Genomic DNA, 15,014 nt, shown 5'->3' on the forward strand with positions numbered 1-15,014 from the left:
TTAAATATAACTACGTATCTATATATATTTTCTGAACGAATGTCCATTTTTGTGCTGTTCTAGGACTAGCAGTATCTTGTGGCCATACATTCCATTGATTAATTTCATAATGCACACAAAAGTATTTTCTTTTCTCTGTTTTAAATTAGTTGCTTTTCACATGTATTGAATATGTCCTTGCCCTTTTATTAGGGGAAAGAGTAAATACATGCATCCTAGTTATCCTCTCTACACTTTACCATTACTGTACTTATTTTTATACCTCTAATTAATGAATCAGTATTATTTCCATTCTACTTTGGACATTCCCATTCTGTCTGAGTGCACAAATGTGGGGAGCCAGACCTTTTACAGAGCCCTCCCCCACCTGAGGCCCTTTGAAAATTTCCCTTCCTGTTTCCCTATAGCCTATGCTGTACAGTGATAATGGAATCATAGAACCATTGGGTTAGAAGGGACTGCAAGGGTCATTTAGTCTAACCCCCTCCTAAAATGCAGGATTTGTTGTGTCTAAGCCAGTGATACCCAGACTCAGGCTCACAAGCTGCAAGTGGCTCTTTAATGTGTCTCCTGAGGCTCTTTGCAGCACATATTAAAACACGGTGTGATCTAATTATTAACCAATCGGGAAGATTTTACTATGTTATTCACTAATTGTAGTTGATAAAATAATACTAACTCACTTTGCTTTGAGAATAATATATGTCAATATAAAAACCAAATATTTCCCCTGTCATACCGTTTAAATAGTACTATTGTAAATGAAACAATGAATTTACACTACTGTGGCTCTTTTGGGTAATATTGATCGCTAATTTGGCTCTTGAACCACTGAGGTCTGAGTATCACTGGCCTAAATCATCCAAAACAGGTGGCTATCCAATCCAGCCTCTTTTTGAGAACATCTAGTGAAGGTGCTTACAAGGCTGCTCTAGGTGGTCTGTTCCATTGTTCTACTGTTCTTACAGTTAGGAAGTTTTCTTCCTGAGATTTAATCTAAAGCTGCTGTGCTGCAGTTTGACCCCATTGCCTCTTGTCCTGCCATCTATTGCAGAAGAGAACAACTTTTCTCCAGCTTTTTATGGCAGCCTTTGAAGACCACTATCATATCCCCCCCTTAATCTCCTCTTTTCCAAACTAAACATACCCAGTTCCTTCAGTCTTTGCTGATATGGCTTGCATTCCATCTCTTTGATTGTCTTTGTCCCTCACCTCTGGATCCTTTCCAGTTTCTCTACATCCCTTCTATCCATTGGTGACCAAAGCTGGACACAGTTCTCCGGCAGAGGCCTAACCAGTGCTGAGTAGGGTGGTACTATCACCTCCCAGAGCAGGGTGATTGAAGGGTTTTATACTATTAACTTATTTAGGCTAGAAAAATTTCTAACTAGCAGCCAGACTAGTGACACTCCAGCAGAACTGGATGTACAAAACGTACATTACTGGCTGTGATAGACACAATGTGCATTGGCAGGGGGAACAGCACCCATGGCTAATACCACCAGACCAATCCGGAGGGGCTGTCCTCGGGATGGAGGGGGGAAGAGAAGCTAGCAGCTCCTGGGGGCGTTCACAGTGGGTCGGAGGTCCTGTGCGGGCCGTGCATTGCCTTATGTCCTCACAGCCGGCCGGTCCCCGGCAGTGCACTTCCCAGCACGACTCCCAAGCCTGCCTGGAGGCTGGTGTCACCGTCCGGCCTGGCTCGGGGCTCCCCGCGCTGGGGACGTGGCTGCAACAGCCGCCCGCGGAGCCTGGCCTCAGTGCCCAGGTGACTGACCGCGAGCCCAGGGAAGAAAGTGCAGCCTCACGCCGGCGCGCGGCGCCTGTGGCCGGAGGGCCGGGTTCAGCGGAGCTGGGGGTGGCACGGACCGGCGGGGGCGGGCGGGGCAGCTCTGGGCTGCCGGGTACGCGCCGCAGCCCAACACTCTCGAGCGCTAATTGGGGGAATCCCCGCCTACCCAGCTCCTCCGAGGCACGAGGATGACGGGCGCGAGGCCGGGAAGGAGCGGCGCGCGCCCTCTCCCTGACACTTTCCCATAGCCTGCGTGCCTGCCGGGAGCGGGGGCGGAGGCGGAGGGAAGGAGGGAGCACGGCGATCCTGATTGGTTGAGCGCGGAGCGCTGATCCCTCCCCCTCGCCGAGGTGAAAGGGCAACCAGGGCTCCGGCTGGCAGTGGCGATGGCGGCGTCCTTGCGCCAGGTGGTCGCGGGCAGCTGGCGGCAGCCGGAGCGACACCTGCTTGCGCTGCAGGTGAGCGGGGAGCCGGGTTAGCGCTAGCGGCGGCCGGGCCCGAGCGCCCTTCTGGCGCCTCCCGGAGCCGCTCGCGCCCGCGGGGGATGCACGGGCGGTGAGCCGAGCCCTGCGCCCCAGCGGGCGTCGGCGTCTGTGGGAGCCCCCGGAGGACGCGTTACGGGCTGTGGCAGGAGCCCGGGGGAGCAGCGCTGAGCGAGCCTGTCGCCGCCCTTATCTGGTGCCGGTGGGAGACTAGCGGCTCCCTCCGAAGGGCCCAGGCCCAGGGATTGTCTCCGGGATCTTGTGCCAGGTGCCCCTTCCCTGCCCCAGGGAGCTGTAAGGGTTGTCCACGTTTTTCTGGGCTGTGACAGGCTAGACCCGGCCAGCTGGTGGGAATAATGTTAAAATGGGCTTCAACTTTCAATGCCCTTCCTTCAGGAGTCTGCTTGTTTCTCCGGACAGCTCTGACTGCCATGGCGCCTCTCCTTTTGGCTTCTGGACATTCCAGTCAGGATTGGGGGATGATTGTGTCAAAGGTTGTGCATAAGCTAGTTTTCAAAAAGAAAAACCAAGTTATTTGTCTCACTTCTATGTACTCCATAAAAACTAATGGATAATCTCTCATTTGTTGCACAACGAGTAGCAATTATGTGAAATGCTGTGTAAAAATATTAAAATTCTGTTATAAGATATTTCATGCATCAGCTGTTTCTGAACAGAGGCATTCATCTAGAGAGGCCTTGAAGATCCTTTAGAAAGGAGGGAGGAGGAGAAAAAGGGTAGATCTTGGAAAGAAACTTGCAGAAGGGGGGGAGGGATAGCTCAGTGGTTTGAGCATGGGCCTGCTAAACCAAGGGTTGTGAGTTCAATCCTTGAGGGGGCCACTTAGGGATCTAGGGCAAAAATCAGTACTTGGTCACTGCTAGTGACTTGATGACCTTTCAGGGTCCTTCCAGTTCTGTGAGATAGGTATATCTCCATATATTAGAACAAAGCATCTGCCTTGTATAGCCCTTAGAACTTGTGAGCTCTGCAGAATAGTGCACCACCTAAATGCTGGGCCAGTGGAAGGGATGAAATGTGAATGCCTGTGATTCTTGAAGGCAAATTGCCTTGGAGTGGATAGCTGAAGTAGTCAAGGGAGAAAGAGCACCTGAAAGGGGACCAAAGCCATGATTTACCTGATCAGCAGAACTCTGAGCTCCGCAGAATAGGAACCTTCTCCAGTGTTGTACCTCTTAAGGATGGTGGCAGCAAAGCTGCCATACTGCGTACCTTAGGAGGCATGCAGGAGAGGAGACTTCTGTTGTCCAATAGAAGGTCTGCAGAAGCTGGGTGAATAAGCATGGCTGTGGCCTGGATGTAGCAAATCAGAACAGATAAAAGCCTCCCTCCCATCCCCGTTTGGGAGCCAGGAAGTGGAAGATTTCTTAGGAATAAATGGTAGAGTGAGCAGCATAGAGAACTTGGTACCTGTCCAATGGAGCATGAAGCTCCACAGAAGCTTATGAGCTTCCAAGGGCAGGCATCTTCCGCCAAGGGTGAAAATAATTTATAAGAAAAAAAAAACAACAAGTTAATAGGTTACATTAATGAGAACTTTATTGAAGTGCACAGTGTGAATTCTTACAAAGATCTCTTATACTTTAAGATACATGTTCATGATATTAAGTATATAACTAGTGAGGCATATAATGAAAAATTAGTCTGTCACTGACATACTTAAAATAGGATTCTAAGCAAAATAGGAGAACATTGGAGACCTTAGTTTCTTGCTCTAAGTGTTGACATATAGTATAACTGATAGTATTAGGTCAACAAGGATAATAATGGAGGGAAACCTGTAATTGAATGTGAAATGCATTATGGATTGGCAGAAGCTTGCCATAATTAAGATTGAAGTTTATAAGCTACAAAGTCCATTACAAATCCAGTTTTTAAACACCACGTCCAAAAAGGGGGAAATTTAACTTGGATCTCCCATATCCCAGGTGAGTGCTCTAACCACTGGGCTAAGCTATAACATAGGCACTGCCTCCATCTCCTCCAGCCAGGTGTTTGAATGGGACCTGATCTGGTAGGGGGCCTTTGAGCATGCCTATTGGATTGGGCCCCGTATGTGAGACAGGCACTCTAAATCTATCTTTCCACAGTTTGTGGATTGCTCTGGGGTTACGGGGGGGAAGATAGGTGTCCCAGCACCAAGAGCGAGTTAGCGGTGCACATGTCCAGAGGGAGCTCTTGCGGTAGAAATTGAGGTGCCAATGAGTTTAGGTGCCTACAGCCAAGCAGGAGTTTTGTGGATTGCAGTGGTGCCTAAGGCCACGTTTATGCTAGACATCTTGGTTGGCACAAGTTATCTTGGTGTAGAGCTGCTGCAGTTAGTGTATTGCTCATGCATTCTTGGTTCATTGAATTGGTGCTGTGTGTACTCACCAGGAGTGCCTGTGTTGATGCACCATGTGCAACTTGCCATTGTCTGGCGCATGGTCTTCTGAGAAACTTTGGCAATGCATGGTGGGACAGAAACAAGTTGTGTGGGAGTGATTGGGAGCAAGGGGTCAAGTTCCTATCATGCAACTTCATCTATTTCTTAATTTTCATGCCTTTATAAAAAAAAATCCTGCGAAACTGCACAGCACTTCCTGCTGTCAGTCCTCTCTAAAAGAACCATGAAGCTCACACAGCTCTGCACTGTTGACATGAGTGTTGCAAACACAGGACAGACAATCCTCCAGTATTTGTAGAGCCATAGAAAGTAATGTCCTTTGCTGCTAAAGTTGTGTTTCATAGAGGATAGATTGCTGAGGGACCTAGTGAAAACCAATTCAAGATTGTTGATAGCATTGTAGATCAGCTGCAGGGGGAGAAGAGCTGCTTCTGAGCCTGAGAAACAAGCATTAACTGGTGGGATTGCATTGTAATGCAGGCTTGGGATGATGAGCATTGGCTGCAGAACTTTCAGACCCAAAACGCCATGTTCTTGGGACTGTGCTGAGGTTGCTGCTGCTGTCCCGCTTAGGGACACTGGATTGAGAGCTGCACTAGCAGTTGAGAAGTGAGTGGCGATCGCTCTGTGGAAGTTTGCAACCCTGGATTTCTACCAGTCAGTGAGAAATCATTTTGGATTTGGAAAATCCACAGTGGGGGCCCTTGTCATGCAAGTGTGTAGGGCCATTAATTGTTTCCCATGCCTGCTATACTAGGGTGTCTCTTTTGGTAGTGTGCAGGAGATGGTGGAAGGATTTGCAGCAGTGGGATTCCTGAACTGAGATGGGGTGATAGAAGGTGCACACATCCCTATTTTAGCACCAGCTCACTTGCACAGAGTGAATCAACAGAAAGGGCTACTCTTCTATGGATATACAAGTGCTGATGGATCACCAGGGATGCTTCACCAGCATCAGTATTGGCTGGTCAGAGAAGGTGCATGATACTCTCATCTTTAAGAATTCAGGACTGTTCAGAAAGCTGCAAACAGGGATGTTTTTTCCTGACCAGAGGATTTGGCATTTCAGTGCTACAGTGATCATGGGGGACCTAACTTACGCCTTGCTTCCCTGGTTCATGATGCTGCACACTGGCCACCTCAACAGCATCAAGGAAAGATTCAAGTGCTATCTCAGCAGGCGCAGAATAACTGCGGAATGTGGTTTTGGTAGATTGAACTCGCCCTATACAATAACATGGCTCTTAAAATAATAAATAATAAAACAATAAAATTTTGGCTCTTATTCCCAGGGGTATGAGTGTAGGGCAGTGGCACTATTTTCCACAGGTGGTGGTGATTTTAGCTGATATCTTGCTCTTAAGGGTAACAAAGATGTAGAGAAAACAGCTGCAGCTGACATCATGAAGCCACCTGGCCCTGTATGCTGCTGGCTTGTTTACTTCTATGGTGCTAGCCAAAGTCATTACAGACTGGCATGTTACTGTGGAGGAAGAAATAAAGTTACGATCCCTGGAAACCTTTGGCAGAGGATTGCAGTATAGCTCTGTGAAAATTTTATCAAGATCTCTCGAGGGCTGTCCTTGTGTACATAAACTGCTCTGGGGAGGGATAGCTCAGTGGTTTGAGCATTGGCCTGCTAAACCTAGGGTTGTGAGTTCAATCCTTGAGGGGGCTACTTAGCGATCTGGGGCAAGAATCTGTCTGGGGATTGGTCCTGCTTTGAGCAGCAGGTTGGACTAGATGACCTCCTGAGGTCCCTTCCAACCCTGATATTCTACGATTGCCTCCTGGCTAACTTTATGTGGGAAAGCAGATACCAACTCTGCCTCTGTTTGTTGTACTGCTACCTGTTCTAGTATGAGTACATTAATGAAAAATCAATACTTGTGTCCTGCTATGTAGGGGTTGGGCTTCATCTGTACATTTAAACATTGAACAGGAAGGGTGGTTTTCATTTAAATCAAATTAGTGATTTAAATCATGATTTAAATCACTAGTCAGGAAGACTCGATTTAATCATGGATTTCAATAAGAATGCACTTTTATGTAGGTTGTTATAACCCTAATTCATATTCTTCACAACTCAGAGAGAGATGTAGGTTTCATTTTTAGAAGGCACACATTATACTTTTTTAAAGTGATTTATTTTGAAAACTTTTCAGATCAGTTTTACAGCTATATTAGAAAATGAATGATTGGTTATATTCATTTACTGAAGGTAATTGAAGCAGATACACCTCTACCTCAAGAAAATGCTGTCCTCGGGAGCTAAAAAATCTTACTGGGTTATAGGTGAAACTGCGTTATATCAAACTTGCTTTGATCCACCGGAGTGCGCAGCCCCGTCTCCCCGGAGCACTGCTTTACCGCGTTATATCAGAATTCGTGTTATATCGGGGTAGAGGTGTATTTATGAAGTCATTGGGTGGTGAACTATCTCCAATTCAACAGGTTAATCATTAATATTTGGAGGATTTTCTTGCCATGCTGTATTAGGAGGAGAACATCACCAGACAGACATTTAACAACATTATGTATTCTGGATTTTTTTTTTCTTCAACAGCAAACATATAATCTTTTAACAAAACAAGCATTTGAATTTAGTTAAGCATTAAAGTTTTTTCAAATCAGTTTTTTTAAAACTAAAATAGTTAAATAAATAAAAAAAAGGATAAAATCAACTGTCAGCCAGGTCAACATGAGAAATTTAAAATATTGGCTTCTGCAGTTAACTCAGTCGTCTTCACCTTCATTTTCCTGTTTGTTCATAATCTGGAAAAGAAAAACAAGCTTTCCTGTTTTTTTTCAAATCCCAAATGATATCTCAATTTGAAATGAATTAGTCCAAAGGAAGAAAATATTCTTTTTACGCTGGCAGAAGAAGCTTATGCTGTTGAAAGTGAGATTATCACTTAAGCACTTGGATCCAGAGACTGTTGAAGTGACTTCCACCGCTTCACTGGTGTGACTTTCTTTAAAACATCATCACAAACATATTTCTTGAATGGTTCACCCTTAGCTCTGAAGTTTATTATAGTTGGCATTATGGAGGGATGATTGCAGGATATCCATGTCCTAGCCAACTCCTCTTCTTCGGCAGTAAAGCTTTCACCTTGGTACCGAGTATTGAGAATATTTGCAAGAAAATGAACTAGAGAGAGTGCTTGTCCCATTTGTTTTTTAATGCTTGTACAGTAACTCTTCACTTAATGTTGTAGTTATGTTTCTGAAAAATGTGACTTTAAGGGAAACGATGTTAAGCGAATCCAGTTTCCCCATAAGAATGAATGTAAATGAGGTTAGGTTAGGTTCCAGGGGATTTTTTTTTTTTTTTTTTTTGCTGTACAGTACTATAGTTGGGAGGTGGCCCCGCTTTACCCCACACAGGCACAGCCCACTGGCACTGGAGATGAGGCAGGCAAGGAGGCTGAAGGTGCTGTAGGCTAGGAGAAACACATTGCGCAGTGGCAGCTTCCCCTACTCTGCAAGCAGCAGGGGCGGGGGGCTCAACCCTCAGCCTGCCCACGCCACCCTTCCCCCAAGCTCCCACCCCACCTTTACTCCGCACACCACGTCCTTGCTCCTCCTGCCCACGGCAATCGGCTGGCTTGCGACATTCAGGGGACAGGAGGGAAGGGGGAGGAGCGAGGACTCGGCGCGCAGGCTCCCCCCTCTCCCCTGCCTCCTGCCCACAGCAATCAGCTGGCTTGCGGCGTTCGGGAGGCAGGGGAGGGAGGGGAAGCCGGGGCGCCCAGTCCTTGCTCCTCCCTCCTGAATGCCGCAAGCCAGCTGATTGCCATGGGCAGGAGTCGGGGGGAGGAGTGGGAAGGTGCTGATCTGTGGGGTCTGCTGGTGGGCGGAAGGCGCTGTGGGGGAGGGAGGGCATAGGGGAGCTGATGGGGCTGCCAGCTGTGGACAAAGCAGGCAGCCAAACAACATTATAGCGAAGCATTGCACAACTTTAAATGGAGTATGTTCTGTAATTGAGGGACGTAAGATCGAAACAACGTTAAGCAAGAGGGTGTTAAGTGGGGAGTTACTGTAACTTAACTCCATAAGATTGAGTCCCTAATCCATGAACTCATTTACAAAACTTTTCTTGAACATTACATAGACCTAACTTTGTAGTGTAGACCAAGCTTCTGACTTCATATTGTCTCATACTATAGAGTTAGAATTTATAATCCCTATTCCATGATGAGATATCTTTGAGCTATAATGTATCTTTAGATAGGTGTTTGAGGGGGAAAAAAAAGCATTTTATTAAAAAAAATGTATATTTTTTACAAATCAATGATTTGTATCCACCCTGGTAACAGGAAATGGATTCACAAACTTTTCCTGAGGTTTCTTCCCCTGCATTGGGCTTAGCTGTCGGAACTGACTAGACTGTGCTGGAGTCTTGAATGGATTCTGGCTCTTGGCATAGCTGGACCTGATTGTATGTCCCCTGTCTCCCATCTTCCTTCTCCTTGCTGTTCACAGGAGGGGTCTGCATCCTGGGCTCTTCAGAGGAACCCATGGTGCTCTGCAGGGTGCTGGTGGGGTCTCTGCCAACTGTGCCAGGCAGCTTGTATTAAAAGCAGCAGATCTGTGGCTCAGCACCAGATCAACTATTGGGCCTGACTAGCCTTCTGGTATGCCTGCTGCAGTTCCTTTGCTTTCATGCAGCACTGTTGCTGATCCCTGTCACACCCCTTTGCCTGCATCCCCCGTGCAATCTGTCTGTCAATGTCCATATTTCCAGGACTGCTCCGTACCTGTGCTTGCACAGACTATTCTTCCCACAGGCCTAAGAAATCCAATGCCTCTTGTCTACTCCAGGGAGGTGCACGTCTGGAGCATGTAGGCAGCATGGTCCATTGGGCACTTGTGTGCAACATGGAAGAGCTGCTAGGTGTAATTATCAAACTTGGAAATCAGGAAAAGGTATTTAAAAAATGTGGGCTTTGTACAGGTTGTGTGGGGTTCCTGGTGTCTGTGACCCCTGGGCAGTGGAGTTCACAGTTGTGACCAATGTGGTCAGTGTCTGGCATTGTGGGACAGCTGCTGGAGAACTGTTAAGGTCAACCTAGGTGTCTATACTTGCACTGCATCAACCATGACAGGCTGACTTCCCCAAACAGCATTGCCATAATGGGGTACTTACATCAGTGGTAGACAAATTTTGAGCATAGACACAGGTATACCTAGGCTGATGCAAGGTGACTTACATAGACCTAACTTTGTAGTGTAGACCAAGCCTCTGTCTTTGTGGCTCTGTAAAATGCATTGTAAAATCATTGTTGGAGAAGTGCTTCCAACTTGTTTTATAGATACCTCAGCTAGCACAGAGTTGCCAAACTCTGGTCCTATCAATACAGGCTCAACCAACTGCTCTTTTTTTAAAAAAAAATCTGGTTTTGCTTCCAGTTGAAGCAAATTTTGACTTAAACCTTACTTTGAGTGGGTTGTTAAAAACACAACTAACTGCAACACACTGAGTTAGATTACAAGTCTGTGTACTTAAGCACCTAGTCTGACAAACTATACAGCAAATGTAAACTCAGTTCAGAATTTGAGTTTGATTCTCTTAGTATTTTCAATACAGGAAAAAGAGGAAGATCATTGTGATTTGTTTAATGTAGAAGCTTTGTAAATGAATTAAGTAATTTTCATAAAAGTAAGATGAAGTTCCTGTCAAAATTTATATTATAATTAAAACAGTTGAATAAGATTTCTTACTTTTTCAGTTCTCTAACTGCATGACAGCTTTCCTCTTCGAATGTTAAAAGGTGTTTTCAGTAAATTCCAAGGCCTTAAATACATTTTAATTACCACTGACTGTAACTTTTCCATTTCTTCCCTTCTAATTTGCTTCTCTAGCACAAAAATCTTCTGGCTTCTCCTGTGCCTTCAGAGTTAAATGGCTTGGTATTATGGTGTTTACAAGACAGTTTAGTAGCCTCTCTTTCTAAATTAGCTGTACACACTTGGTTCAGCCACTGTAAACCATCAAAAGCTCTTCTTCCAGTGAATGACATTAACTTGCAAAGATTTGGTTGAATGTGTGTGTGAGATTGAGCTCTTGTGGGTTTCCCTACCCTTCTGTAGTAGTGTACAAAAAGAAGATGGTGCCTTTCTGTTGGGGGGTGGTGGTGGTGATGGGAGGAGGCTGTGTGTGTGTCCCCTTCCTCCTCTCCCTCTCTCAGTCCAGCCAAAATGAGGTGTCCATTCTTCTATTTCACATGCAGAAGTTAGAATATATGGCCCACTCCTGCACCCATCTACTCTCCCTACTCATGTTCTCTGGTTTGCCCTTTCCAGAATAGAATACAAAATTTTACCTTCTACCCTTCGCATTCTTCCATGTACTTGTCCCACTCTTTGCACAACCCCACTTAATTTGGCCTCCGAATATACTTTATTTTATTTATTTATTCTTCAAGCTTCATTTTTCCTCCTTTTCTCTAGCCCAGTATGTCTGTCATGGTCGTGCTCACACTCACTCACTCACCTCCTCATCAGATAGCAGTTCCTTGTGGTACATATATAGAGCTTGGTTATATGGAAAAAACCTAAGGGCAGGCAGTTGGAAAAACTCAACTTGATAGTGCAATTACGTAATTATTTATTACCCTCCACCCCATTTTGTATTTAAATCCTGAGTAATCTTCATGGGTCTAGGGCTCTATATTTCCTTTGTTTCCTAATCTTTCTCTGTCTGTATTCCATACCGCTTTAGACCGTCCAAGTCACTTTTGCAGTTTGGTTTTGTCCTGCTATGTATTTTTGTTGCTATTTTAATTTTAGTATTGTCTGAACCTGATCATTCTTGTGTGAAAAAACAAATCCCTGGGTGGGTGGGAAGAGTCATGAAGCAGCCAGGTGGGCTTTAGAGAGATGACTGTGAGGGGATGGTGCATGTGTGCCTTAAAAATATATATAACTCTTTGCCCCTTGGAAGTCTTGGACTGCGCTACAATTAGTGAAGCTTAAGCTATTGGAACAGGAATAGCTCTGCACACTTTCTGGCAGTGCTTTGTGGGCCACAGTCTGAGAACCACTGCGTCACCCTGTCTCCATCTCTTCTCAAACACTAGATTTTTTTTTTTTTTGTTGGGTCTGCATCTCTCTGCAATGGGTAGAAGTAGTGGCACAGTTGTGCTGCTGTAAGGTACACAGTGTAGACATAGCCTTTGTCACTTAGCCACATAAAATTACTTTTGCCTGCTTTACGTGCTTCTGAGGCAGAAACTATAATCCCAGGAGATGCAGCATTTCAGGTCTGAGATATACTGGCAGACCAGTGTGGTATGTTCAAGCTTCTCTATCAGAACTAAATTCTTTCTAGTTCTCTCTTGTGAGAGGCACTCAATTCTTCTCCCCCCTTTTTAAATTAAAACAAAGCTTCCCCCCCAACCTAAAATCATAAGGAGAAAAGCTACCCTTTTTTTTTTTTTTTTTAAAGGGGGAATGTGGTAGTAAAAGAACATTAAAGGCTTATAACTTTCGGTACTCTTGCAATTTTAACTTTAATCACTGATCGTGCCATGAAGAATCAGTGCTCTTGTTTGGCAATGGAATAAGTGTGTTAGATCGAATACAATACATAGGGAGAAGTTTTTCATGTCTTGTATTTAATAAAAAACTTTCCTGAAACTTCCTGAATTTTTTTAAAGTTTAAATGTAAAGTTTCAAGTGTGGGTGGTGGTGGTGATGTTGTTTTTTGTTTTTAACTTCCTTGCAGCTTAGCATTACTTGAAGAAAATTATTTTATGTATAAATTATTTTTAATTAACCGAACATCTGTAATTTGAATCCTTATCCCCTCCATGTTTTTTGTAGTGTGCAGCACGCCATTCAAGATGGTGCCTTATAACGTCACGTACATTCTATACAGCTGAATATGATCCCAATGAAAAGGTAAGTTTATAAAATAGCTTGACTATACTGTACCATAAACATTATTTGAAAGCCAAAAGTTAATCATTTCTCCAGTGCTTATGCTAACACTAGTAGTCTTAGTGAAACTGCCTGTCACTAGCAAAACTCCTTAAATGTTGGATTTAAAAAAAAAAAAAAAAAAAAAAAAACTTCAGGCAAATAAATTATCCTTATTCTTGGGAGTGTATTTGCCCATGCCCTGGACATAATGTACATTTCTTTCTATTTTAACATTTAAAATAGTTATTTACACTACACGTAGTCGTCATTTTTGAAGAGGTGGAGTCCCCATTTCTTGAGACTCTTTAAAGCTAGATTGGACAAAACACTGCAAATTACTATAGACAGCAACTCTGCATTAGCAGCAGGACATTTATTAAATGACCTAACGTCTTCCAAATCTAATGTTTACAAACAGTTCACATGCTAGGAAGGTATAAAGATGAGACTTTATAGGGCTAGCAGAGAAGAGTTTGAGGAGGTTGCCAGCTTTTTTTTTTCTGGCCCACCAATTGACTCAGGAAGTAGCAATCTAGGTCTGCAGCTACTAGCCAAGCAAAACTTTTTCTAATGGGAGGTACATTCACTTGGCTTCCCTCTAAGTAAATCTGCTTGGATGATTGCAAATACTGTGGCTGCATGTGCTCTGGTATTGAGGGGAAAGTATGGCAGCTGTGTTTCACTCTGGGGAATACAAGCCATAGATTTACATGACTGCAAAGAAGCAACTGACAAGGGATGACCGCTATATTAGAAAATGAAGGGCAGGGGGAACGGGAGTTGTAGAACAGTTTCTTAAAAATAACTTCATTCTTGGAGAATTTGATCATGAATTTACACTTGCAACATTTCCTACAAGTCTCGACTGTCACTTATTCAAGACTGCTCCTCCCTCTCCCACTATGGTTAATTTCCTCTCTGTCATAAGGATAGCTCTGTATTGGCAGTGAAACAGGGTGCTTAGCTTCCCTCAATCTGTTAATTGGAAGTCCTGTGGGTACGTGCAGGGGGTAGTGGGTGTCAATGGAGCTCAAACTCAGTTATCTGAACATTATTTAAAAAAACTGAATCTGACTGAATTTCAAGATCTTCTACTAATTAGAGGGAAATGATCTACTCAGGAAAGACATCACACATTGTTTTTGAGCAACATGTTGTTTCTTTCTGGATGTAAAATGTGTCCTCTGTAATAGCAGGAACAAGAGTTCAGTGGCTCCTCCTGTTAGTGTGTCTATTGCAGAATTGACTTGCTTTATTTCACATAACTATACTGGTTTAGCTCCCTTTGTGGCCACTCTTATTTTGGAATAAGTGGCTCTTCTTTTTTTTTTTTTTTAATTTGGACTAAACACTTCCCAAAGCGATGTAAGAAACTGAGGCCGGGAGGGGGAGGCACTGCTATATTGAAACAAGTGTTTCCACACCAGGAGACCTAATAGTATAGCTACAGTGTCTTAAATTCATACCTTGGCTTACAGTGCTGTAACGTTACTGTGTCGACAGGCCCATATTCTAGTATAACTGTGTCTGCACTGGGAGGGTACTCCCTCTTAATTATGCCAGCGTAGTTAAAGTGACAAAACTCCTAAATGTGGACAGAGCCAAAGAGTTCAAGCCTGATCAAACAGCAAATTCCAATTCAGAGTTGGCAAAATTACATGGAAGACGACCAGTTTGATCACTGTTGATCTGAATTGATTATTCTAACTGAAAGGAAGACCATCAAGATTAGACTGTGGTATGAACGAAGGTTTTTTTTTTTTTTTTTTTTTTTTAACTGGAGTGTTTGGTTTTTTAATTATATTTGTCTTTAAAAAGAAAAATGTTGATTCGTCAATATCTATCTTCCTCCTTCAGACATTTGAGAAACTCCTTATTGCCAACAGAGGAGAGATTGCTTGCAGGGTAAGTTATAACTTTAAAGCATTTATCATTCTTGAACTTTTTTGCTATAAGATTACTTAAATACTGAAAACTCTCTCTTTTTAAATAAATAGGTGATTAAAACATGCAAGAAGATGGGCATTAAAACTGTTGCTATACATAGTGATGTTGATTCCAGTGCTGTAAGTATTGTCGGTTTTTTTTTTTAAAGCTTCTTGCTGAACAACAAAGGAATTAAAAAGAAGAACAGGAGTACTTGTGGCACCTTAGAGACTAACAAATTTATTAGAGCATAAGCTTTCGTGGACTACAGCCCACTTCTTCGGATGCATATAGAATGGAACATATAATGAGGAGATATATATACACACATACAGAGAGCATAAACAGGTGGGAGTTGTCTTACCAACTCTGAGAGGCCAATTAATTAAGAGAAAAAAAACTTTTGAAGTGATAATCAAGCTAGCCGAGTACAGACAGTGTGATAAGAAGTGTGAGAGTACTTACAAGGGGAGATAGT

At 43.7% G+C, this 15,014-nt stretch overlaps 1 protein-coding gene across 1 annotated transcript in view; it reads left to right on the forward strand.

Moving 5' to 3' along the window:
- Positions 1 to 2,143: 2,143 nt before the first annotated feature.
- PCCA (propionyl-CoA carboxylase subunit alpha) overlaps positions 2,144 to 15,014 on the forward strand; it is a 393,662-nt gene continuing 380,791 nt past the window's right edge. Inside the window, exons 1-4 of the mRNA XM_054012780.1 lie at positions 2,144 to 2,250; positions 12,512 to 12,589; positions 14,468 to 14,515; positions 14,608 to 14,676. Coding sequence (XP_053868755.1) covers positions 2,179 to 2,250; positions 12,512 to 12,589; positions 14,468 to 14,515; positions 14,608 to 14,676 — 267 coding nt within the window. The 5' untranslated portion in view covers positions 2,144 to 2,178. The remainder of the gene's footprint in view (positions 2,251 to 12,511; positions 12,590 to 14,467; positions 14,516 to 14,607; positions 14,677 to 15,014) is intronic.

The sequence above is a fragment of the Malaclemys terrapin genome, chromosome 1 (assembly GCF_027887155.1).
Source record: "Malaclemys terrapin pileata isolate rMalTer1 chromosome 1, rMalTer1.hap1, whole genome shotgun sequence".
Lineage (NCBI taxonomy): Eukaryota > Metazoa > Chordata > Testudines > Emydidae > Malaclemys > Malaclemys terrapin.